Source organism: Martes martes (assembly GCF_963455335.1).
Source record: "Martes martes genome assembly, chromosome: 6".
NCBI classification, from domain to species: domain Eukaryota; kingdom Metazoa; phylum Chordata; class Mammalia; order Carnivora; family Mustelidae; genus Martes; species Martes martes.
In genome coordinates this window covers 42,927,587-42,953,060 of record NC_137893.1, presented here as the reverse complement: position 1 = coordinate 42,953,060, position 25,474 = coordinate 42,927,587, and the positions used below count along the sequence as shown (strand labels likewise).

Below are 25,474 nucleotides of genomic sequence, written 5' to 3'. Positions count from 1 at the left end.
TTTGTTTTGTACTATAGAATTCTGAGATAGAATCATGGTCCAAATGGGAATTTGGATTTTGGAGGACTCGTAATTCCAAAATGAAATTGGAGACGGTAGGAAAATTAAAAAGTTGCTGAATAAGATACAGGGAATATGTATTTAAATAATTTAGATAAGAAAACTATAATGTTTAACAGTGTTGACTGAGCATTTAATGCACACGAGTGTCTTGTATCTCTAAAACAAGTATCCTTCAACCTCAGAGCAATAGAGAGGAGAAGAAAATGACAAAAGGACACTCTTAAAGATGTGTAACAGGAAGAATTGAGATACAAACCAAGACAATTAAGAGAGCTTGCATAGTCATCTGTGTAGACAGATACTGTAATCAGTCTGGAAGAAGGATAGCGTCAGACAAAAAGCTGAATGCCTACATGAGGTTAGAGGTGCTAATGGTAGTGATAATTTTGTGATTTTTTTTTTCTTAGAAAATGAAGAGGAAAATGGTAGGCTTGGACCAAGATTAGAAATAAGGTTATTGTGGATGGTGAGGATAATGAGGGTACTAGGAAGAGTGATGTCTGGCAATTCCTAGGCTACACAGAGTAGAGCTAAGGGTTGTAGCCTAGGAAATTATATCATTAGTTTGGACATATAGAAGATTGAAGTTTTCTTATTAGTTCAGAATAGCTATGTAGACAGTTAATTGGCAGACAGAGTTTCTTGAGATAGCTTTTGAATTTTAAGAGTTTTTCTAAAATTCTTAAATTATTGTGTTGCTGCTATATCTTAGATACTTTTCAGCTCCTTAATAAAGCTTTAATTATCAGTTCATTCCTTGCCCTTCTGTCAGTCTGTCCATCTGTCTATTCTCCCTTCATCAAATTTTTATTAAGTGAATGATGTGTGCTGTCTAAGCCCTGGGGGGTTAAATGTAAGTTAAGGCACAAGTCTTGGCCTAAAGAAACTTAACTTCTAATAGGAAACTATCTAAATGTAGGGTCGTTAGGTTAGCTCTAAAGTCCCTGCTTGAAGTTGAAGACTATGAATTTGTAATCTGCAGGAAAAATCTGTATTTCTAACTCTTGAATAGTAAGTTTTTGTAGAACTGAACTTTACGTTCCCTTTTGGTTTAATTTTTCAGATTTGAGTAGCAGCAGCCTAGCTTGCTCTGGGAGATCCTCAGGAAAATTCTCTTTGAGGGCCTCAGGTATCTCTGATATCATATAAAATGATTTTTTTTTCTTCTTACATTAACCAGGTAGAATTAAGGCATTTCTTGTTTTTAAGCAGAGTTCACCAAAAGTTTCTGTACCCTACTCCAGAAACAACACTAAATTTAAAGTGCAGAACAGGACAGGATATGTGTAAGTCTACACATTCCTTGTTAAAAGTCCTCTTTTGCTTAGAGATTGTTTGGTTACTCTTTTATGTTCCTATTACAAATAATAGAAATTTTCTCTTCATTGTTCCATGTGAAGTGGGTTAAGATTGGCTGTCAGCAAGGCCTGTATTTGCCCCAAGGGAAGGTAGTCACTTTGGAACAATTGCCCAAAGATATTGCCCCCTTCATAAGAGGTATGCTCTCTCTCTCTCACATTCATTTGCTTTTACTTGTCTGATTCTTTAAAAGCATTTGAGTTTTTTACCCATTCATTTGTGTGTGGTAGGAAGAGATAGTGGAGTCAGTCATCTGTGGCCTGAATTCTGTGGTCCTTTTGAGGAAATCCTTGTTCAGGGAAGCCAGTAAGCAAGGAATCAACTAGGATTTTCAGGATCCTTTCATTGTAATAGAAATAGCAGCTAGCACTGGTAGATGGCTGAGGAATGGAGCTAAGAGATTTGTGTTCATCTGGCTTCTCTGGAAGGAAAACCTTGGCCCGTATTCTTGGTATAGGTATAAAACAAAGTGAGCAGTGTTTTAGTATTTTAGAACTGTTTAGAGCCAGTATAGCTCTTGGTTTTGTCCTTAAAATAAACACAGAATTTTAAAAGTAAAATCCTCTTTCTCTCTAACCACCCCTTCTCCATTTAATACTCTCCCACTTAATCATTCAGTTTGAAATTTGATATATAATCTGATCCTTTTCTATGCACATGCATATATTTTTATATGCTCCAAAATTCATATGCACACCCTGTCTGCTGTTCACTTTTCCCCATTTATTATGGACGTCCTTTCATATCATTCCATATAAATCAACCTCATTCTTTCTCATGGCTGCATAATTCCATAGTATGGATTTGTGATATCTTTGGTCAGACTAGATGGCATTTAAATGGTTTCCTTATATATATATACTTTCTTTCTTGTCAGTGTTAACTGGTAGGGCAAATTTCTGGAAACAGTTGCTGGATTAAGGAGTCTACACATTTTAAATTAATTTATAGAGCAATGCTACCATCCAAAAAAGATTATGCCAGTTTAGGCTCCTATAAACAGTATATGAAATTTCCTCTTTACTAACACTGGAGATTATTTGTCTTTTAAATTTTTGTTTGCCTGAGAGTTAAAAAATAGTAGCTCATGATTTGATTTTATGTTTTTTCAGTATGATAGGGTTAACATTTAAGTTCTTTTTTTCTTTTTTTTAAGATTTATTTATTTTAGAGAGAGGGCTAGTGGGGGGAGGGGCAGGAGGAGAGAATCTTTCAAGCAGACGCCTTGCCTAGCAGGGAGGTGAAGGTGGGAGGTGGAGGGCCAGGGGCTCCATCCCAGGACCCATGAAATCATGACCTGAGTTGAAATCAAGAGTTGAAACCAAGAGTCCTATGCTCAACTAATTGAGCCACACAGGCACCTTCTAACTTCTTTTTTAGTTGGAAAGCAATTTTATGTTAATAAGCAAGACTTCTTTTTTTTTTTTTTTAAGATTTTATTCATTTATTTGACAGACAGAGATCACTAGTAGGCACGGAGGCAGGCAGAGAGAGAGGAAGGGAAGCAGGCTCCCCGCTGAGCAGAGAGCCCGATGCGGGGGTCGATCCCAGGACCCCGGAACCACGACCTGAGCCGAAGGCAGAGGCGTCAACCCACTGAGCCACCCAGGCGCCCCAATAAGCAAGACTTCTTAAAATGTGATTAAAGCCAATACATTTTAAAAGTACACTTGGCAGTTGTATATAGAATACTGTTGAAGTGTTCTGTGCTTTTTGAATACCTGGCATAAAGAGCCATATTAAAACATAAAAATCATTATTCACATTCTTAAAATGATTTTTGTTTTACAGAGGGAGTTAGCATAATATGTCTTTAACAAACAGATCATTCTGACTTTGAAAATTTATTCACAGTTCTAAATTTTCTGGTGTTTAAATTTTTGCTCATGTTTCAAAGCAATAGAGAAAAGATACCTATCTATACTATGTAGTCATTAGGTATATAATGGTAATTCCTACTTTGTGTTGCCTTGGATTAAAAAAAATAATTCTTGTTCATTGATAGCTATATTTGACTTGTTCATGGTTTGAATTCAGCCATCCATTAGTTCAAATATGGTTTCGGTTTTCCCTGTCATTCTCTTTTGTGTCCTGTTTTTTTCGAGAGGACCATCTAGTGGCAAATCAGGGAAATGAAAGCTATGGAAGTATACACGAAAAATTGTTTTCCTAGCATACTTTAAAAAGTGAGGGTTTCTGTATTACTGAATATGGCAAATGTTTCAGTTTGATATGTTGTATATATGTGAAAAACATTGAGGCTATTTTAATACAAATACATATATGTATTTCTAATTACTAAGTGCAAGCTAATAATGTAGGTAATGTCATTGGGGAAATGAATTTCCATATATATATATATAATGTACACATTTTGCATCATTTGAGCATTCAAGAAGATTAGCTTAGGTTTTAGAACAACAAAAAACAACAAAAGATCAGATTCAAAACAAATCGCACTGTCAGGATATAAGATTTTTTATTAAAGCAGAATGTGTAAAGGGGTCAATATTTAGCAATAAAAGGCCTCAGTATGCTTATGCATGGAGAGTTCTGGAAAGAGCAGACTTTGAATCTGTACCTGGGTTAAAATCTTGACTGCCACTAATTAAGTAAGCATGTGATTTTGAGCAAGTAACTTAACCTCTCTGAACCTTATTTCTAGAAAGTAGTAATATCTACCAGGCAAGCTGTTGTGCTGGTTAGCAGTGCTATTTCTGAAGAAGCTGGCACTAATAAATAAATAGTAGCTGCCATTATTGTTATTATTAACATGAAAAAATAAAACTTACAGGGTGACTTCTAACATTTGTCCGCATGTCTGTAACGGGGTAATTGTTTAAAGTTAACACAGCTTGCAATAAGAGATAATGTGATGAAATGGAAAGAGCTTGAGTGTTTAATGCCAGTTAGACAAAATTTGATTTATAGTTCTACTGCTTAATTAACTCTTGCAATTTGGGCAAATTAACATAATTTCTTTGAATGCCACATTCATTGTTTATAAAATGTTAATGGTAATACCTACCTAGTAGGAAATTTATGATTAAATAATAAAATATGTCTGATAATGCACTTAACAATGTAGAATATTTGAAAATATTCATTGTGTGATTATATATTGATCAGCCCTTTTTTTTATTTAAGTGGGGTCACTTAAAGATTTGTTAGAAAGAGATGAAAGAATAATGGAAAGAGCACTGCACCGGGGAATTCCAAGACATAGGTTTCAGTTTTAACTTGGCCACTAACTTCATCATTCCTGTAAGAAGTCATTGTTGTTAAATACACAGACTCAGAGTTGGGTCTTGTCTTGTCTTAGAGTTTTCTAGCCCAACTTAATGTATAAAATGGAACCTCAGAATCTATCCTCATGCAACCTTTATCCTCCTCAAAGATCAGTCTCAAGATTATCCTCATTTAGACATTTGTTCAGTCCTGAACACATTACATTTACATACACACACACACACGTGCACACACACACTTTTCCTTTACTCAAAAGTTGATCAGGACAGACAGAAGGTCAGCAAGGAGGGGCATGGTTATCTTTGTGGTACATGGGTGCCAGTCATCTGTATTGGTCTTCATTTTTTTTTCTTCCCATTTGTCAGTTATACCATGTTGAAATTAATCTTTTTTGTGGAACACCAGTGATTTGTGATTATATGCTGTTTGCTTATATACTTGTCGTACAGCAAATGCTTATAGAGATCTGTTTACATATTAAATCCTTGTAATGTAATAAATTTTAATTTTTTCAAAAAATAAGTAATAGATAATACATGTATAATTAAATGAAGAAGTTGCCTTCATCTAGGTTATACTTATGCATGCATGACTGTTGACAGGCTTTGAGATGGAATGAATTTATATGAAAAGAAAAATAATGGAGATTTATAGAACACTGAGGTGAGCTTAATTTAAAGGTGGTATAACTAAATAAAATGTTTCATAGTATACTTTTTCCCCCTCAGATGAATAGACACTTTATTAGTGTATATCCAGCATACCTTTCTGTGTCTTTCTGCTGATTTTAATGCTTTTTAAATTACCAGATAAAGGGGGGAAAATACAGCTTTTCTTTTTCAGTTTCGTAGTCCTGATTAATGGGTAGAGGGTACTTATAATAAGCATTAGTTATTTCAGATAAATAAGTATTTGTAAAGTTTATGAAAATAGTTGGTTCTCCGACTTGAAGAAAAATTATTTCTTTACTGCAGCCCAGTAATGGCAAACTAGCGGTTTTACTGATAAAAAATGATCTGTAAATATCTAGTGAAGATTCAAAAGTATATTATTATATATCCTAATAATAAAACCATTTTATGGCATATTTTCTATATCCTTTTTTCTTTAGATTTCAGAAGTTGACTGCAAAGATGCACTAGAAATGATTTGTAACTTAGAATCTGAGGGTGATGAAAAAAGTGCTCTTGTCTTATGTACTGCGTTTTTATCACGTCAGCTTCAACAAGGAGATATGTACTGCGCTTGGTGAGTTGGTTTTATTTTGTAAAGAAAAGTTTGTTAAATAAGAATACAAGATAGGTTGTGAGAATTCAGAGAGCTTAAGAACATACTTTTTAATATTTTAAAATCTTATCAAAACAAAAAGCTTATAAAAGCTTATTTTCAGTTATTACATGCTGTTCAGACTGACCATGAAGTAGTTCATACTGTAACTTTAAAACTTTTCTATGTTAAGGACCACACAACTCCTTAGTATACCAGTAATGGTTATATAATGATTAATAATGATCAGGAAATTTTTAGATGTTAGAAGATGAAGGAAATGTTTATTTTGTCTAATGCCACAATATTTTCAGATATCTAAGCACTCTGTGATTGTGTATATTTTTTCCTCTACATATTACACACTTCCAACTACATAACTAGCTTAGTCATTTATGTGTGGAAATAAAGTTCATTTATCATTCTACTTGACTAACTTCTTGAGTGCATATTTCTTTATATGGTACATTTTCAAGTGTGCAGAAGCCTGTTATATATAACATACAACTAATAGAGATGTTGACTTCAACTGACTCAAAAAAAATCTTAAGATCAGCTGTCTTTCTTTTTCAGATTTTTAAAATTTATTTGACAGACGGAGATCACAAGTAGGCAGAGAAGCAGGCAGAGAGAGAGGTGGAAGCAGGCTCCCTGCTGAGCAGAGAGCCTGATGCGGGGCTTGATCCCAGGACCTTGAGATCATGACCCGAGCTGAAGGCAGAGGCTTTAACCCACTGAGCCACCCAGGCGCCCCAGGATCAGCTGTCTTAAATTAATGTGTTAGCTAAAACTGACAATTTATCTGGCCAGTGAACAGCGTTATTAGTCTTCAGTGTTGTGTTGGTAATATTGGAAACACAAAATTCAGTTTACAACATTCAGACATTAAGAATTTTTACCATATGACATACAAATCCCATGAATATGGGACAGGCTAGCTAAATCAGTGTGTAATTAAAGAAGAATAAAGTTCACAGTTATAAAGGTTTTCTGAGCAGTTTTGAGTTTTGTTATGAAGGGAAAATCATATATGCAGTACACAGAGGATTGATATAAAAGGTAGATAGAAAGATTATGAAGGGATAATAAAAAGCATGCATTTAACTGAGGAGAAGTAGATTTTCCATGTAATATAAATATTAGTAGTGACTTAAAAATTAACTCTTACATTGCTTTGAAAAATTCATCAAAGTCTGAATTTCATTACAACGAAGGCAATCTATTAAAAGTTCTTAAGTAGGGGGGGTATAAAAAATTTATGTTTAAGAAATGCTATTCAATACAAGTACTTGAGAATGATTTGGGGGTCTTAACAGTTGGGGGGAAGTGGCAGGACGGAGTTGAGCTTGAAAAGTCAACTAGAAAGCCAGTTAACAGTCCATCTGGGGAGTTAAGAAGGCTTCCTTATGGATGTAGGATGGGTTGAAAAAATGTTGACACAAACAGTCTTTAGGATAATAGAAAGCAGAGGCTTTTATAGGGTCAGTGATAATGATGCATTAAATTACAAAGATATGAACTGGAAAGAATGTTAATCATCTTTTTCATATATTAAGTTTCAGGTTTCAGAAGAGATCAAATTGGAGGAGTCTTATAGAGAGGTGAAAGTGGTCAAGACTGGAGAGACAGATTTTGAAGTCCTCAGTATATAGGTTAAAATCCATTAAATGAGCAAGTTATTCAAGTGGGTGGTGAAAGGGCAGAGTTCCTGAGGAAATAATAATAGGAAAGGCCTATATTGAGGAGATCACTTGGTGAAAATAGTTGAAGAAAGGAAGAAGATTTTTGTGGAAATTAACCACAGAGGACAGAAGAGAAATAGGACGATAGGTAAAAGGGAGGAAAATTCATCGTTTCATAGGATTATTTTCTGCGAAACATACATTCTAACTGTATTTGAAATAAATTTCAAAGTTTATTTTATTATTTCACTAATTTGACAGAATTAGTTAAGTTACTTTCTTTTGAGTTCTTTGTCATTATTGATTGTTAATATTTAATAACAGGTTTTTAAATTTAAGTGACCAGTTGGTCAGTTTTCAGTCTCAGGTAGAAGATAAAATTAAATGCTTTTAAAAATACGCCATTGATCTGTATACATCAGTGTGGCTCAGATACCATTTGTATAACGTGTTTAAATGAGAGGTGCTTTACTAGTAATGGGTATTGCTTCTCTCTGACATTGAAAAATATTTAAAGAATGATATCCTGATTTTATGTAGTCTCTAAAAAAATTGAAATATACTTTATATTTTATATCTAATTTAAATTTAATTTCCGCATGTAGAATTTGGAATCTAAAACCAGTTTTAATTTCAAATGTAATGACTGGACCAATATAGTCAATGATTACTACATTATTGTTCCAACTTATTTTTTATACTTTTTTTTAGGGAGCTTACTCTCTTTTGGAGTAAATTACAGCAAAGAGTAGAACCATCTATACAAGTGTACCTAGAAAGATGTCGGCAACTTTCTCTGTTAACCAAGACAGTATATCACATTTTCTTCCTGATTAAAGTTATTAATTCAGAGGTAAGAATGATCAAGCTATTTTTTCCTCAATTTAAGATGTATTAATTACCTTTAATAAAAACTTTATTATTTTGGCACCTCTTCCAGTGACTTCTGTTACTTCATTTAGAGTTTTGAACATTGCTTTAGTCTTATAATAGGTATTTGATAACAGAAAAACTTAGAAGTACAAATGAGAGCCAGGGGCTTGCTCTTGACCTAAAGAAAAGTAATATGCATATACTGGTATTTTATCATTTGACAATTTTTACTCCTAGGTGTTACACTATTTTGATAATTGGCTTTATAGAAATTTAAGAAAGTATAAAGAGAGATATGGAGATGGCTTCCTTTGCTAGCAGTTTGGCAGGTTACATTATCTAAAAATCCTACAAAGTGCCCCAACATACTCGGTGAAATAAAATAAATATTTCTTTTGATATATAGCATCTAAGATTGCAGGAATGTTAGGGAGAATCCATAGGCCCAAAATGGAACTTAAAAAACTTAAAAGCTTTCTGAAGCAGAAAGCTTAAGCTGCTGCTGGGTCTCTCCTGGCCTGATGGGTATTGGGATAGGTTACTACTTGCAGTGACCAAGGAATTTGCACATTGGGATGGGAGATAGCTTTATGGGCCCTCACCAGTTGGGGAGTTGGAACTCAGCAATCTGTCCCCCTGTCCCACCTGCAAAGTTCTATAATTTCTTTGAAAAAGTAGACTAGAAAAATGCTGCTTTTTAGTACAGATAGATGCTAGGCAAGCTTGTGCATGTTCTACTGGGCTGTGGGTCAGAGAAGGAAAAATGTTTCCCTTAAGAAGTTGTAACCATAGGTCTACCCTCACACAGATTTGTGGCCTAAATTTACCCTATTTATATAGTCCAGAAATCCCCATGCCAAGTAAGTAATGTATAAGAAGGTAAGAGTGGAGTACTGGGCTGGTAACACCTGGCAGAATGCAGAACTTCTTTGAAGGGACATATACTCAGTGCTGGATTCTCAGGTAAAGCCCTGGTTAAGATGAGTTCATGATCAAGAATTACGGAACATGAAACAGTTTGTCATGAGGCAATTTTGTCAGAGAAAAATAACAGTAGAATTAAATAGACGATTTAAAAACATAAATTTAACCATCAGGATTTATACATCAGGGTGCCTGGGTGGCTCAGTTGGTTAAGCAGCTGCCTTCACCTCAGGGCGTGATCCCAGGATCCTGGGATCAAGCCCGACATCAGGCTCCCTGCTTCTCCCTCTCCCTCTGCCCTCTACCTGCTTGTGTGTGTGTGCGCACGCGTCTCTCTCTCTCTCTCTCTCACACACACAAAAAATTTTAAAAAAAAAATTTGTAAAGCATATGAAACTGACGTGAATGAATTTCAGTAGAGAAAAAGAATAGAATTATTTGCGTAATAGTTTAAGTAATGCAATTATGGAAAATTACATAAAATACATCTATTTAAAGACAAAATAAGGAAGTAAAGCATGAGAAAGAAAGATACTATCAAAATGACCAAGCAGATTTTAAAGAGTCAAAAAAAACTTCCAGGAATAAAAAAAACATAGTTATTGAAATGAAAACACTTAATAAGTAGATTAAACAGATTAGATATAACTGAAGAGGAAGGTGATAAGCAGAGGTTACATGTATGTTTCTAATTATCTCAATTGGAGTCCAAGTTTTACAGAATTAATTTTTTTTAAGATTTTTTTTTTAATTTATTCATTTGAGATACAGAGAGAGCGAGTGTACACCAGCAGGGGAGAGAGGCAGAAGCAGACTCCTTGCTAATAAGCAGGGAGCCTGACACAGGGCTCAATCCCAGGACCCTGTGATCATGACCTGAGCTGAAGGCAGATACTTAACCACTTGAGCCATCCAGGCGCCCCAGAATTAATTTATTTTCTTATAGTAACCCTTGTAGTAATGCAGTTGGTTTCCATTTTAAATGTACACAGAAGACATTTTCTAAAGTTACCAGTGTTATGTAGAATGGGGTGCCACACAGTGTTTAGGAATCCTTAAGAACGGAGATGAAGCTTGAAAGAAGTATTTAAGATTCATAAGTATTTTTTAAGTCATCTGTAATTTTTTTTGAAAGGACAGACCGAAAGATACTCTCCTGTTGCCCCTTTAAAAGTAACTTTTAAAATCTGTAGTTGATCAGTAAATCTTACATACTTCCCTTTTTCTCTTGAAACAATTTCAGAAGAATAGAATTTCTCTTTCAGGAGTAAAGAACAGGGGTGAATTCATCTGTATAGTTTTTGTCTATCAACCTTGTTAATTCATTCTGATTTTTCATTTTCTATATTGTGCTGCAGGTAAAAAAAAGAACTTAATATTAAGTTTCTTTAAAAAATTATTGTGCAATTTTAAAATACAGGTTGTGCCTCTGCTTTATGTCTAACTTGAAGAGCAGTATAGCAAATTGGAAGGACTTTGAAACTAGAAGCCTGGCAGATTGGGTGACTTTCTCTTGACCACCTGGTAACTCTAACCACTTTGTATTTCATTTCTTACTTAGATTAATCAAGGAGGTTAGGTAAAAATGACTCTCCTCCCTCAACCTTACACCCCACTAATAAGGAGATTGTGTTGGAGAGGGAAAAACTGGACAAGAGCTATAGTGTCCATTATGGTAACCAGTAACCCTTTATTTTAGGTGCTCAGTAGTTCCATGGGGCTAGTGACATTGCATAGGAAAAAGAATGCTTCTATCATCATGGACAGTTCTGCTGAATAGTACCTTTGTGGAGAGACTTTAGGTTTAGAAGTAAAGCCCATAAAAAAGCAGTTAAAAGCATGAATAATAGCTTAGAAAGTTGGGTGAGAGGGGAGCTCACCTATTCACAAAAATAACCTGGAACCTGCTAATCAATTACTCTGCCCCCAAAATCTTGTTTCCTATTGCATAAAATGTTTTTCCCTTTGTTTTTTACTTTCTGAAATCTGATCAGACAGGGGTTTTATTTATTTATTTATTTATTTATTTATTTATTTAAGATTTTATTCTTTTGAGAGAGAGCACAAGAGAGAGATGCAGGCTGCCTGTCAATCAGGGAGGCTGATGCGGGGTTTCATCCCAAGACCTGGGAGCATGACCTGAACTAAAGGCAATTGCTTGACCATCTGAGCCACCAGGTTCCCCTAGAGGTTTTATCTTAAAACTAGAATCATAGGGCACCTGGGTTTCTCAGTTGGTTAGGCATCTGACTCTTGATTTCGGCTCCATTCAGGATTTCATTGAGAATGAGCCCCGCCTTGGGCTCCAAGCTCAGTGGGAAGTCTGCTTGAGATTTCTTTCCCTGTGCCCCTACCCCCACTGGCATGCATGCGTCATACTCACTCTCTCAGAACAAAACAGAAAAACTCTAGAATCATAGATTATTATTGTTTTAGAACTAAAAGAAACCTTTAAGTTAATGCTCTGGTAACTAGGTTCTAGTGTAACTCTTTATTTTTCACATGACGTAATTTAGTCTCAAGGTTAGTGATTTGGGTTAACTGGCAGCCTTCTTTCAGTATTCCAGGAGCTATTGGACGGTTTATTCGTACTTTTTCCTAGACCCTTGAAATTAAAAGGTGAAAAATACAGCCCTGCCCTAAGGCATTCGTAGTCTACTAATGGAGACACACAAACAGTTGCAGTATGGTGTATGGGTCTTTCTGTTTTGGTGGAGTGCTGAGACTCCTGTCAGAGCACATTGCTTAGCACTGTGCCTGGTATAAAGTAGCTGAATGAATAAGAGGTGGGCAATCTAACCCACTTGTCTGTGTTGACTCTGTGTGGTAGCCACACAGAGTGGGAGGGGGAAGTGTTCCTAGTAATAGAAAAAGCATGAAAAGTGGTATGTGGAAAAAACTTTTCTCCTCTCTTCACTACTCACTGAATATTTTGGGTCATCAAATGTGTGGGGATGGTCTCTGCATCAAGCAGATACCTGATTCTGTGGACACCAGCTGGGTATCCTACAACTTAAGTCTAACACTATTTACCAGGAGATAGGACAGTCCCACAAGACTGCCACACATACACCCCTTCAGGTGCTAATCACAAGTCCAGTTTGTCATCTGTGCTTCTGACCAACTGGCTAAAATCAGAAGTTCCCACAACCACCTCCTCAGATTTGATTAATTTGCTAGAGTGGCCCACAGAATTCAGGAAGACACTTTACCTACTAGATTACTGGTTTTATGAAAGGATACAACTCAGGAAGAAGCAGATGGAAGATAGGCATAGGGCAAGGAGCAAGCTGCCTTCCCAGATCTCCATATGTTTACCAGTACAGAAGATCCCTGAACCCTGTTCTTTTGGGGTTTTTTACAGAGGCTTCATTACATAAGCATAATTGATTAAATCATCAGCCACCACTGGCAACTGATTCAGACCCCAGCTTTTCTCCCTTCCTTGGAATGGGGGTGTGGGCAAGAGCTGAAAGTTCCAACCCTGTAATCACAGGTAGTTCCCCTGTCAGACCCCATCCGGTGGTTATCTAGGGGCTTTCCAAAAATCGCCTCATTAACATAAATAAACTTCTTTGTGGTTAAAGTGGCCTTATTAGTAACAGCACCTGTTTCACAGTTTAAGGCTATGGAGCTGTTTCAGGAGCTGGGAACAAAAGATGCCCATATAGCTTTTATCACTTAGGAAATTACAAAGGTTTTAGGAGCTACTTGCTGGGAACCCTGGATGAAAACCAAAAAAATATGTATTTCTTATATCACAATATCACAAGTGGTATCAAGACAAATGAGAGAATGACATATTTGAGGAAATATAGTTAGCTTAGTTTACCTGGAATATAGGCTATTTGGATAAGGCAAAAGATAAAAGATAAATCTAGACCAGATGAGGCATACTTAAAGATTGTGAAGGCCCTTTTGTATTCCCCATTAAGAATATATATCTGAGGTGGGGCACCTGGATGGCTCAGTGGGTTAAAGCCTCTGCCTTCAGCTCAGGTCATGATCCCAGGGTCCTGGGATCGAGCCCCATATCAGGTTTTCTGCTCAGCAGGGAGCCTGCTTCCTCCTCTCTCTCTGCCTACGTGTGATCTCTGTCTGTCAAATAAATAAAATCTTGAAAAAAAAAAGTCCCTTGCACATCTCCTATCTTTAAAAAAAAAAAAAAAAAGAATATATATCTAAGGTACAAAGGTAACCACTTAAGAATTTTAAAGCAGGTTAAGACATGTTGCTGTGTGTGGATAGAGAAGGCTGAGTAGGATGTACCGGGGGGAGCTAATCAGTCTTTAAGCCTCGGGTAGTTTTGGGCCAAGGATATTAGGCAGTCAGAGGAAAGAAACAGAAAAGGGTGGGGCGGTACCAAAGATAAAATCTTGTATCTTTTAGAAGGTTGCCTCATGCTGGATCATTGTCAGTGGGGGGTGATTCTATATTCCTCCTCTCAATTTTTAGCACTTAACTTTCATCTGTCACTCTTAAATTCAAGTTGGTATTATCAGTAACTTTTATTAACTAATGATAGGAATTAAGTAGATTTTTAAAAAAGATTTTATTAATTTATTTGAGAGAGAAATCACAAGTAGGCAGGCAGAGAGGAGGGGAAGCAGGCTCCCTGCTGAGCAGAGAGCCCAATGCAGGGCTCGATCCCAGGACCCTGAGATCATGACCTGAGCCAAAGGCAGAGGCTTAACCCACTGAGCCACCCAGACGCCCTGGAATTAAATAGATTTTTATGGGCTAATTGTTACTTACATATTTATGGGAAATTATTAATTCAAACTCATCTTTAAAAACACTTATTTACCTATAAACAATCTTTAATCACAAAGATGAAAAATTCACAAGAATAAAAAACATTGTTGTAGTTTTATTGGCATTAAGATTTCACATTTAATTACAACATTAAGGTATTTTTAAAGCAAACTTACTCAAAGCCATTTGCCCTTAATGAGTTGAAATCACCCTTGAATCCAATAGCAGACTGCGTTAAAACTGTTGAGTTTCTCTCTGAAATAATTTTAGTTGCATTTTTAAAGCAGTAAGTAGAATTTTTGAAGCTGCTTTTGTTGTTTATGAAGAGATCAACAGTCACATGACAATAGTTACAGTCCCTCTTCCTCAGTGCAGATGGCATCCACAAAACAGGCTTCCTTAAACCTTTCTTAAAGTCATTTCTTCCTCCATCATTTCCTGAATTTTCTAAAGAAAAACATCCTTCTCCACAATTCTTGTTCTGTACATAACGTGCTAGTCCTTCTGGTATATGTCTTCATTATCACTTCATATCATCTTTATGGTTGACTTCACCTTGGATTTCTCCAAAGACATCCTCTCTATAATACATACCTTTCCTCACGTCTTTTTTCCCCTTCATACTACAAGAAAGGAGTGACCTAATTATCCATTATTAGTAGTAGCCCTTAAGGCATGTAACAGAGGTACAGATGTTTTACAATTAAAGTTTTCTGGCTCAGATTTATCTCAAAATAGTAGAAAATAAATATATGGTTTTGACGTAAAAGCTGGAGACAACCATATGGTCCCCTGTTGTCCTTTCCTCACTGTCACTTTTAAATAGGTATCATCTATTGTCCATTTTCTTCTTGTCTTTGTACCCTTGCTTTTCATGAAGTCAAGCCAGTTTAGTATCCTCCCCTCACTTTCGTATTGGTCCACAAATCTAAGCTAGTTGAGTAAAATATTTTATTTCCTTCTTAGCCTGTGAAAATACCCTGTCAGCTTTTTTTTTTTTACTTATTTCTTCTCTGCCTTTGATCTGGTATAATACATACTCCATTCCCATGAATGTGACCACATCTTATACTGGTTTATTTCTTCTATTTATGTCCTCTTAGTCCTTTTAAAACCCATTTTTACCTCTTTACTACCTCTACCTTCAAATGACTCTTACCTTCATTACTGCTATCTTATAATAATAGTTCAAGGTGCTTATTCAAAAGGAAAAACATTTATTGTGTCTCCTGGTACTTCTGATTTTTAAGATGGTTCAGCAGTGAGGTAAGTGATTTGGCATTCAGCCAGTGTATAATAGAACCCCCCCACCACCACCACCCATGAAGGATCAAGTTAACTTTATTCTGTTAAAAGTGAAAATCTCCTTTCATTCTAGTAAATTAGGAAATACAGGGACTTCCTCAGTTCTGTAATTGGGTTTTTATTTCAGAAGGATTCCCTAAATACAAACTTAGGAAATAAGATTGTGATAAAGTTGACATTCATTGATCACTTTCTGTGTACCAGACATTATACTAAATTGTATCATATACTTTTGATACATAATATTCACTAATATTAATAAATAATTAATAAATAATAAATAATATTAATGCTCACAGCAGTTTTACGGAGTTTAAATGCTATTTTGATTTTTATAAGTGGGCTGTGAACGGTTAGAGAAGTTAGTAACTTCCAGGTTTGCCTACCTATTTTAGGTGATTTTATACCCAAGTCTTCTCTTTATTACCAATACTTATCTTTCTCCTGCTATTCTTTATAGTTCATTTCTCTCTCTCTCTCTCTCTCTCTCACACACACACACACACACAGCTAAGCTACAGTGCTTTAGAAGAGGCAGCATTTCATATGTTGCAGCTGCAAAATTTGAGAGTAGCAAACATTAGTTTCAAAATTACTGAATTCACAAATATGTGTTGGTTAGTATAGATTAAATTAACATTTCCTGTTTGCTTTTTCACAGACTGAAGGGGCTGGACTTGCCACCTGTATAGAATTATGTGTAAAAGCCCTTCGTTTGGAATCTACAGAAAATACTGAAGTGAAAATATCTATTTGCAAGACCATTTCATGCTTGTTGCCTGATGATCTGGAGGTTAAACGTGCTTGTCAGCTGAGTGAATTTCTTATTGAGCCTACAGTAGATGCATATTATGCTGTGGAGATGCTGTATAACCAGCCAGACCAGAAATTTGATGAAGAGAATCTTCCAATACCAAATTCTCTACGCTGTGAGCTCCTACTTGTATTGAAAACTCAGTGGCCCTTTGATCCAGAATTCTGGGATTGGAAAACGTTAAAACGACAGTGTCTTGCATTAATGGGGGAAGAAGCATCTATTGTGTCTTCAATAGACGAACTAAACGACAGTGAAGTTTATGAGAAAGTAGTGGACTACCAGGAAGAGATTAAAGAAACTTCTATGAATGGACATTCTGGTGGAATTGGTGCTAATTCTGGCCTTCTTAAAGACATCTGTGATGAAAAGCAGAAGAAGAGAGAGATAAAACAATTAAGAGAGAGGGGATTTATTTCTGCGAGGTTTAGGAATTGGCAAGCCTACATGCAATATTGTGTGCTATGTGACAAAGAATTCCTTGGTCATAGAATAGTACGACATGCTCAAAAACATTACAAAGATGGGATTTACAGTTGCCCTATATGTGCAAAGAACTTCAATTCTAAAGAAACTTTTGTCCCTCATGTCACATTGCATGTTAAACAATCTAGTAAAGAGAGACTAGCAGCTATGAAACCATTAAGAAGATTGGGGAGGCCACCTAAGATCACAACTTCCAACGAGAATCAGAAGACTAATGCTGTGACCAAGCAGGAACAGCGGCCTATAAAAAAGAATAGTCTCTATTCAACAGACTTCATAGTATTTAATGACAATGATGGTTCAGATGATGAGAATGATGACAAAGATAAATCTTATGAACCAGAAGTAATCCCAGTCCAAAAACCAGTACCTGTTAATGAATTTAATTGCCCTGTAACTTTTTGTAAAAAGGGCTTTAAGTACTTTAAAAATTTAATTGCTCATGTAAAGGGGCATAAGGATAATGAAGATGCCAAGCGCTTTCTTGAAATGCAAAGCAAAAAAGTTATTTGCCAGTACTGTAGACGGCATTTTGTAAGTGTTACTCATCTTAATGATCACCTACAAATGCACTGTGGCAGTAAACCATATATCTGTATACAGATGAAATGTAAGGCTGGTTTTAATAGTTACGCAGAGCTCTTAACACACCGAAAGGAACATCAAGTTTTTAGAGCAAAGTGTATGTTTCCTAAATGTGGCAGAATTTTTTCAGAAGCTTATTTACTGTATGATCATGAAGCACAGCATTATAATACCTATACTTGTAAGTTCACAGGTTGTGGTAAAGTTTATCGTTCTCAGAATGAGCTAGAAAAGCATCTGGACGATCACAGTACTCCTGAAAAAGTGCTGCCTCCTGAAAACCAGCGTACTTCATCTGGAGATTGCGTTCAGCCTTCTAAAGTGAATCCGAACACAGAAGTGAGCTTTGAGAAAGAGAGGTCTGTGCTTCCTTCAGAAAATAATATTGAAAACACCTTACCGACAAATGGAAGTGATGCTTGGGATAAAAGCAAAGCAGAATCCGCTGAGACCAAACAAGACCAAATTTCTGTATCAGAGCTCAGGCCAGCTGATGGACCATTGTCAAATGGTTTGGAGAACTCTGTGACCACTCCTCTGCTTCAGGCCAGTGAAGTAGCTGTGTCCATTAAAGTGTCCCTCAATCAGGGGATCGAGGATAACTTTGGAAAACAAGAGAACTCAACTGTGGAAGGCACTGGTGAATCACTGGTCACAAACTTACATACAGCAGGTGGAGATACTTGTAATGATTTGTGTCGTCCAAGTTTTCAAGAAAGAAAGCAGGATTGCTTTAATGAAGCCCAGATTACTCAGAGTTCTTTAGTAAATTCAGAAACCCTCAAAATAGGTGACCTTACCCCACAAAACTTAGAAAGACAAGTGAACAACCTAATGACCTTTTCTGTGCAAAATCAGGCAGGATTTCCAAACAGTTTGCCAGCTTCCAAGTTTGAATGTGGAGGTAATGTCAAAACATCATCCAATCTTTATAATTTACCTCTTAAGACATTGGAAAGTATCACATTTGTTCCACCACAGCCCAACCCAAGTAGTTCTTTAGGAACTCCATCAGTGCCTCCAAAAGCGCCAGTTCAGAAATTCAGTTGCCAGGTTGAGGGATGTACTCGAACCTATAATTCTTCACAGAGTATTGGGAAACATATGAAGACAGCACACCCTGACCAGTATGCTGCATTTAAAATGCAGCGCAAAAGTAAAAAAGGTCAGAAATCTAACAACTTAAATACACCAAATAATGGAAAGTTTGTTTATTTTTTGCCATCACAGGTGAGCAGCTCTAACAATGCATTTTTTACACCACAGACCAAAGCCAACGGGAATCCTACTTGTTCAAATCAGTTGCAGCATGTCTCGCCTTCCATTTTTCCAGCTCATTTAACAAGTGTGTCAGCTCCACTGCTGCCCTCAGTGGAAAGTGTCATAAATCCAAATATACCTTCTCAGGATAAAAATGAACAAGGTGGTGGTATTATATGTTCCCAGATGGAAAATTTACCTACTACTACCTTGCCAGCACAAATGGAAGATCTAACCAAAACAGTTTTGCCTTTGAATATTGACAGTGGTTCAGATCCTTTCCTTCCTCTACCTGCGGAAAGTAGTTCAATGTCTCTCTTCCCTTCACCAGCAGAGAGTGGGGCTAATTCTGTTTTTTCCCAACTGGAAAATAATACAAATCATTTTTCCTCACAGATTGAAGGAAACACTAATTCCTCCTTTTTAAAGGGAGGTAATGGTGAAAATGCAGTTTTTCCTTCACAAGTCAGTGTTGCAAATGACTTTAATAGCACCAGTGCCCAACAGTCTGCACCTGAAAAAGTTAAAAAAGACCGTGGGCGGGGCCCAAATGGGAAGGAAAGAAAACCGAAGCACAACAAAAGGGCTAAATGGCCTGCAATTATCAGAGATGGGAAATTTATCTGTAGCAGATGTTACAGGGCTTTTACTAATCCCAGATCTCTGGGTGGACACTTATCTAAGCGATCTTACTGTAAACCACTGGATGGAGCAGAAATTGCTCAAGAACTTCTACAGAATAATGGACAGCCTTCTCTTCTTGCCAGCATGATTCTCTCCACAAATGCAGTAAATTTGCAGCAGCCACAACAGTCTACCTTCAATCCAGAAGCATGTTTTAAAGATCCATCGTTCCTGCAACTTCTTGCTGCTGAAAATCGCTCAACGTTTTTACCAAATACATTTCCTCGGACTGGTGTGACTAGCTTTAGTACCAGTGTTAGCCAAGAAGGAAGTGAAATTATTAAACAGGCTTTGGAAACTGCTGGCATTCCCAGTACATTTGAGGGTTCTGAAATCCTTTCTCATGTTCCAGCAGGTTGTGTTCCAGATGCAGCACAAGTAAATGCAACAGTGATGCCAAATCCAGCTGTACCACCCCTGTTGCAGACTGTGTGCCACCCAAACCCCCTGCTGACAAACCAGAATAGGACACCAAACTCCAAAACTTCCTCCATTGAGGAATGCAGCAGTTTGCCCGTTTTCCCAACAAATGACTTGCTACTGAAGACTGTTGAAAATGGTTTGTGTTCTAGTTCATTCCCTAATTCTAGTGGGCCATCACAAAATTTTACCAATAACAGTTCACGTGTTTCAGTTATAAGTGGTCCTCAGAACACGAGGTCTGGTCATTTAAATAAAAAGGGAAACAGTGCTTCAAAGAGAAGGAAGAAAGTTGCTCCTCCCCTAATTGCACCTAATGCTTCCCAAAACTTGGTAACAAGTGACTTAACAGCAATGGGACTTATAGCAAAGAGTATTGAGATACCAACTAGTAACCTCCATTCAAATGTAATTCCAAATTGTGAGCCTCAGGGTTTGGTGGAAAACCTAACCCAGAAATTAAATAGTGTTGACAATCAGTTATTTATTACTGATGTGAAAGAAAACTTTAAAACCAATCTTGAGTCCCATACAGTGTTAACGCCTTTAACATTAAAAACTGAAAATGGTGATTCCCAAATGATGGCTTTGAATTCAGGCACAACTTCAATAAATTCTGATTTGCAGATTTCTGAAGACAATGTTATACAAAACTTTGAAAAGACTCTTGAAATTATTAAAAGTGCTATGAATTCTCAAATACTTGAGGTAAAAACTGGATCTCACAGTGTTGGTGAAACGTCACAGAACGCTCAAATAAATTATAACATTCAGCTTCCTTCAGTAAACACTGTACAAAATAACAAGTTACCTGATTCTTCTCAGTTTTCCTCCTTCGTAGGTGTCATGCCAGCAAAAAGTAACATTCCTCCATCTGAAGTATTACATAAGGAGGATCAAATACAGGAAATTTTAGAAGGCTTGCAGAAATTGAAATTAGAAAATGACCTGTCCACTCCAGCACCCCAGTGTGTACTAATAAATACATCAGTGACACTGACTCCCACTCCTGTTAAACCAATTCCAAATGTCACAGTTGTTCAGCCAGTTTCTGAAATGATAAACAGCATTCAGTTCAGTGACAAAGTTAATAAACCTTTTGTGTGTCAAAACCAAGGCTGTAATTACAGTGCTATGACAAAGGATGCTTTATTTAAGCACTATGGTAAGATTCATCAGTACACTCCAGAGATGATTCTTGAAATTAAGAAGAATCAGTTGAAATTTGCTCCATTTAAATGTGTAGTACCTACCTGTACAAAAACATTTACAAGAAATTCTAATCTCCGGGCACACTGCCAGTTGGTCCATCATTTTACAACAGAAGAAATGGTAAAGTTAAAAATAAAAAGGCCTTATGGAAGAAAATCCCAGAGTGAAAATTTGTCAGCCCCACGAGTTACTCAAGTAAAAAGACAGCTAACTATGACAGAGGAAAATAAAAGGGAATTCCAGCCTGCTTTAGACTTGGGAGCATCAAAGGAGAATGCCCTCAGTAATGTAGCAGTGATCCCAGAAAAACAACTTGTAGAAAAAAAAAGTCCTGAAAAAACAGAAAATTCCTTGCAGGTGATCACAGTTACTTCAGAACAATGTAATACAAATTCTCTCACAAACATACAAACCAAAGGACGAAAAATTAGGAGACATAAAAAAGAAAAGGAGGAGAAAAAACGCAAGAAGCCAGTTTCTCACTCTCTTGAGTTTCCAACAAGATACAGCCCCTACAGACCTTATCGATGTGTTCATCAGGGTTGCTTTGCTGCTTTTACTATACAGCAAAACTTAATTCTGCATTACCAGGCTGTACACAAGTCAGATCTACCTGCGTTTTCTGCAGAGGTTGAAGAAGAAAGTGAAGCTGGTAAAGAAAGTGAAGAAATTGAAACCAAACAGACTGTGAAAGAATTTCGGTGTCAGGTGAGTGACTGTTCTCGAATTTTCCAAGCAATTACTGGCCTGATACAGCACTACATGAAACTTCATGAAATGACTCCTGAGGAAATTGAAAGTATGACTGCTTCTGTGGATGTTGGGAAATTTCCATGTGACCAGTTAGAGTGTAAGTCTTCATTTACCACATATTTGAACTATGTTGTTCATCTTGAGGCAGATCATGGAATTGGAATCAGGGGAAGTAAAACTGAAGAAGATGGCATATACAAATGTGACTGTGAAGGCTGTGACCGTATATATGCAACTCGGTCAAATCTCCTCCGACACATTTTTAATAAGCATAATGACAAACATAAAGCTCATTTGATTCGGCCAAGAAGATTAACACCTGGTCAGGAAAATATATCAAGCAAAGCAAACCAAGAAAAGACAAAATCTAAGCATCGGGGGACAAAACACAGATCTGGAAAGGAAGGAATCAAAATGCCTAAGACAAAACGAAAGAAAAAAAACAATTTAGAAAATAAGACTGCTAAAATTGTGCAGATCGAAGAAAATAAGCCTTATTCTCTGAAACGTGGAAAGCACGTATATTCTATAAAGGCTAGAAATGATGCCCTATCTGAGTGTACGAGCAGATTTGTGACCCAGTATCCATGTATGATAAAAGGGTGCACATCAGTTGTTACAAGTGAAAGCAATATAATAAGACATTATAAATGCCATAAATTATCAAAGGCATTTACATCACAACACCGTAATCTTCTCATTGTCTTCAAACGGTGTTGCAACTCACAACTAAAGGACACTTCTGAGCAAGAAGGTGATAAGAGTGATGTGAAAAATTCTGATGCATGTGTATCAGAGAGTAATGATAACTCCAGAACAGCTACAGTTCCACAGAGGGAAAGTGAAAAAAATGAAAAAGATGAAATGGATGAGCTAACAGAATTATTTATTACAAAATTAATAAATGAAGACAATGCAAGTGTGGAGACCCAAGCTCATACCTCTTCAAATGTAAGTAATGATTTTCAGGAAAATAACCCCTGCCAGTCAGAAAAACAAAAAACAAGTAATTTGAAGAGAGTTAATAAAGAAAAAAATGTCTCCCAGAATAAAAAGAGAAAAGTTGAAAAAGCAGAACCAGCACTGGCAGTTGAGTTAAGTAGTACGCATAAAGAAGAAGAAACTGCTGTTGCCATTCAAACTACAGAGGAGCATCCTGCATCTTTTGACTGGAGCTCATTTAAACCGATGGGATTTGAAGTATCATTTCTGAAGTTTCTTGAGGAGTCTGCAGTGAAGCAGAAGAAAAATTCTGACAAAGACCATCCAAATAGTGGAAATAAGAAAGGATCCCATTCAAATTCAAGAAAAAATATTGATAAGACTGCTGTGACTAGTGGAAATCATGTATGTTCTTGTAAAGAAAGTGAAACCTTTGTACAGTTTGCCAATCCATCACAGCTTCAGTGCAGTGATAATGTAAAAATTGTTTTAGACAAGACTCTTAAAGATTGCACTGAACTTGTGTTAAAACAACTTCAGGAAATGAAACCTACCGTCAGTCTGAAAAAACTTGAAGTACATTCAAATGATCCAGATGTGTCTGTTATGAAAGAAATTACTATGGGTAAAGCTACAGGTAGAGGGCAGTACTGATAACTAATGTACTATAAATACATTATTTACGGTTTTATTTTAAATAGGAAGCCATCAAGCATGCTAGAATTGTGAAACTTTTTCATTAATTTTTGTTGACATGAATTAACCTGGCCAAAAAAAAAAAAAAGAAAAAAAAAACATGACATTTGTCATGTACAACTTTTTTTTTTATCCCTATGGGACTTGAGTAACAGAATCAGTACTTCAGTTATTGTAAATAGTTGAGCTACACCTCAAATTTCTATCAGCCAGTTGCCCTTTCCATGAACTAAATTGAATTATGTGTGTGATTGATAGGTTTCACCAGGTCACTGCTCATGTAGGACAGTAGTCTTTGTAGATACCTATTTTGTATATATTTATTATTGTAAATCATTTGCTGCCACCAGCAGTGTGTAAGTCTAAACTATTAAATGACACATTTATATTTGGAATTTTAATTTTTAACTAAGTGATCAAGTTTTTAAAACTGTTCTTTTATTGTTTTAAATTAAGAATTTTTTGAACTAAAAGTAGAAACTCTGCCATAGTTCATTGATTTTTACATAAAACGTTTATTTACAAGATCTCAGAATTACTTTTCACAAAGTAGGCACATTATATCAATATTTTGCTCTGCTTTGTAAATTTATCCTCCAGAATTTTGGGGTGGTATTCATGTGAAATTATAGCAGATTCTTTAGCGGTTTCCTATAGCTACAGGTTTTTTTTCAATGCTTCTAATTGGGTATAGTTACTATGATTCCATGAAATATAATGGAAATGTGAATAAAGAATTTACTACATCAAAGATTTTAAACATTTGGTATTAAAAAAAATCCTTTGTGAATGTGATAGAAACTAGTAGTGTGGAGCAGTGTAAATATTTGAGGTGGTGATTTGTGAAGTAGCCCAGTATTGCCTTAAATAAAATCACATTTCATTTCTTGTTTTATACATGTGATCTTACAAAGTTGTTTTTTTCCATTTTCTGAGATTTATAGATTGGTGTATAGCTTTAAACTGTATAAACTTTTGTGGAAAGATTTTTTTAAACATTTTTATAAATCTTAAAATTGGTATCATCAAAGTGAGCCCATCTTGTGTTTATAAAATGCAAGAGTCCTTAACATTTATAATTACATAGATGAAACACTTTCTATAAGGAAGTTGGATGTTTTGATTTTACTGTTTATAGATGTTAGATTGTACAGATTTGTATTTTCCCACCACATCTAATGATACTTTTTTCATTAGATTGGTCTTCCAGAGCAGTATTAGTTGTTATAATTGATTATTTTGATTATTCAGTATATAGTTAGCTCTTATAGTTTAGCTTTATTCACCATATTTATACTGTGGATTCACGGCAGAGATAGAGGTTATTTCAAGAGAGTTTATTACCTTCATTTGAAGTCCAGCTAAAGTCAGGACTGGAAACAAAAGAAAATACCTTTTGAATTTACTTTTGTTTCTGTTTGCCGTATATAGTAGCATTGATTTTTGACTTTGTGTTTGTTATAAACCAGTTGCATTCACAATATTATTAGCCTGAGATATTGACGATGTTGTAATAATAAGAAAATGTGTATATTCCCTGTGCAACATCAGATTTGCAGGAAGAATGAAGCACTTAACTGAAGTTGCTGGTACTCTGAATAAATGAGCATGGTCAAGGAGTGAATTATTTTCTTTTGGAAAATTTTTTTTTTTAAGTTTTATTAAAGCATTATAGTTTTATTTTTAGGGCCTAATGGGTTGTATTGAATAGTTGGTTTCACCTCCTTAAGGTTTATTACCAATATGCATAAAACTTGACACATTAAAATTCCTTCCCTTTGATAAGCCCACTGTTATTTATTAAAATAAAAGTTGTTCTTATGGGTAATTAATACATGTTTTTTTCTAAATTAACAGTAACTTAACTCTGAATAATTTTAATATTAAATTTTTGTTAACAACTGAATGTTTCTGTAAGTTTCTTGGAAGTTGACCTAGCTCTTAAAGATAGGCATTTGGCAAAACTGCCCTAAATAGTGCAGTAGCAAAGTAGATTTATTTCTGGTGAATGTAGTGATGAACCACTGTTAAGTGAAAATATCATTGTATTGGGGCTTTTCTTTTGCTCATTAGCTCAAGAAAATTGACCCTTAGACATTTCTGTAATTATTCTACATGTCAGGAGAAAGTTTGCCAACATTGAGTT

The 25,474-nt window shown here is 35.9% G+C and overlaps 1 protein-coding gene across 1 annotated transcript in view; it reads left to right on the top strand.

The window, feature by feature from the left end:
* The window catches only part of ZNF292 (zinc finger protein 292), a 91,578-nt gene extending 66,352 nt beyond the window's left edge, over positions 1-25,226 (top strand). Inside the window, exons 6-8 of the mRNA XM_080806085.1 lie at positions 5,783-5,919; positions 8,331-8,472; positions 16,138-25,226. Coding sequence (XP_080662211.1) covers positions 5,783-5,919; positions 8,331-8,472; positions 16,138-23,286 — 7,428 coding nt within the window. The 3' untranslated portion in view covers positions 23,287-25,226. The remainder of the gene's footprint in view (positions 1-5,782; positions 5,920-8,330; positions 8,473-16,137) is intronic.
* Positions 25,227-25,474: the final 248 nt, after the last annotated feature.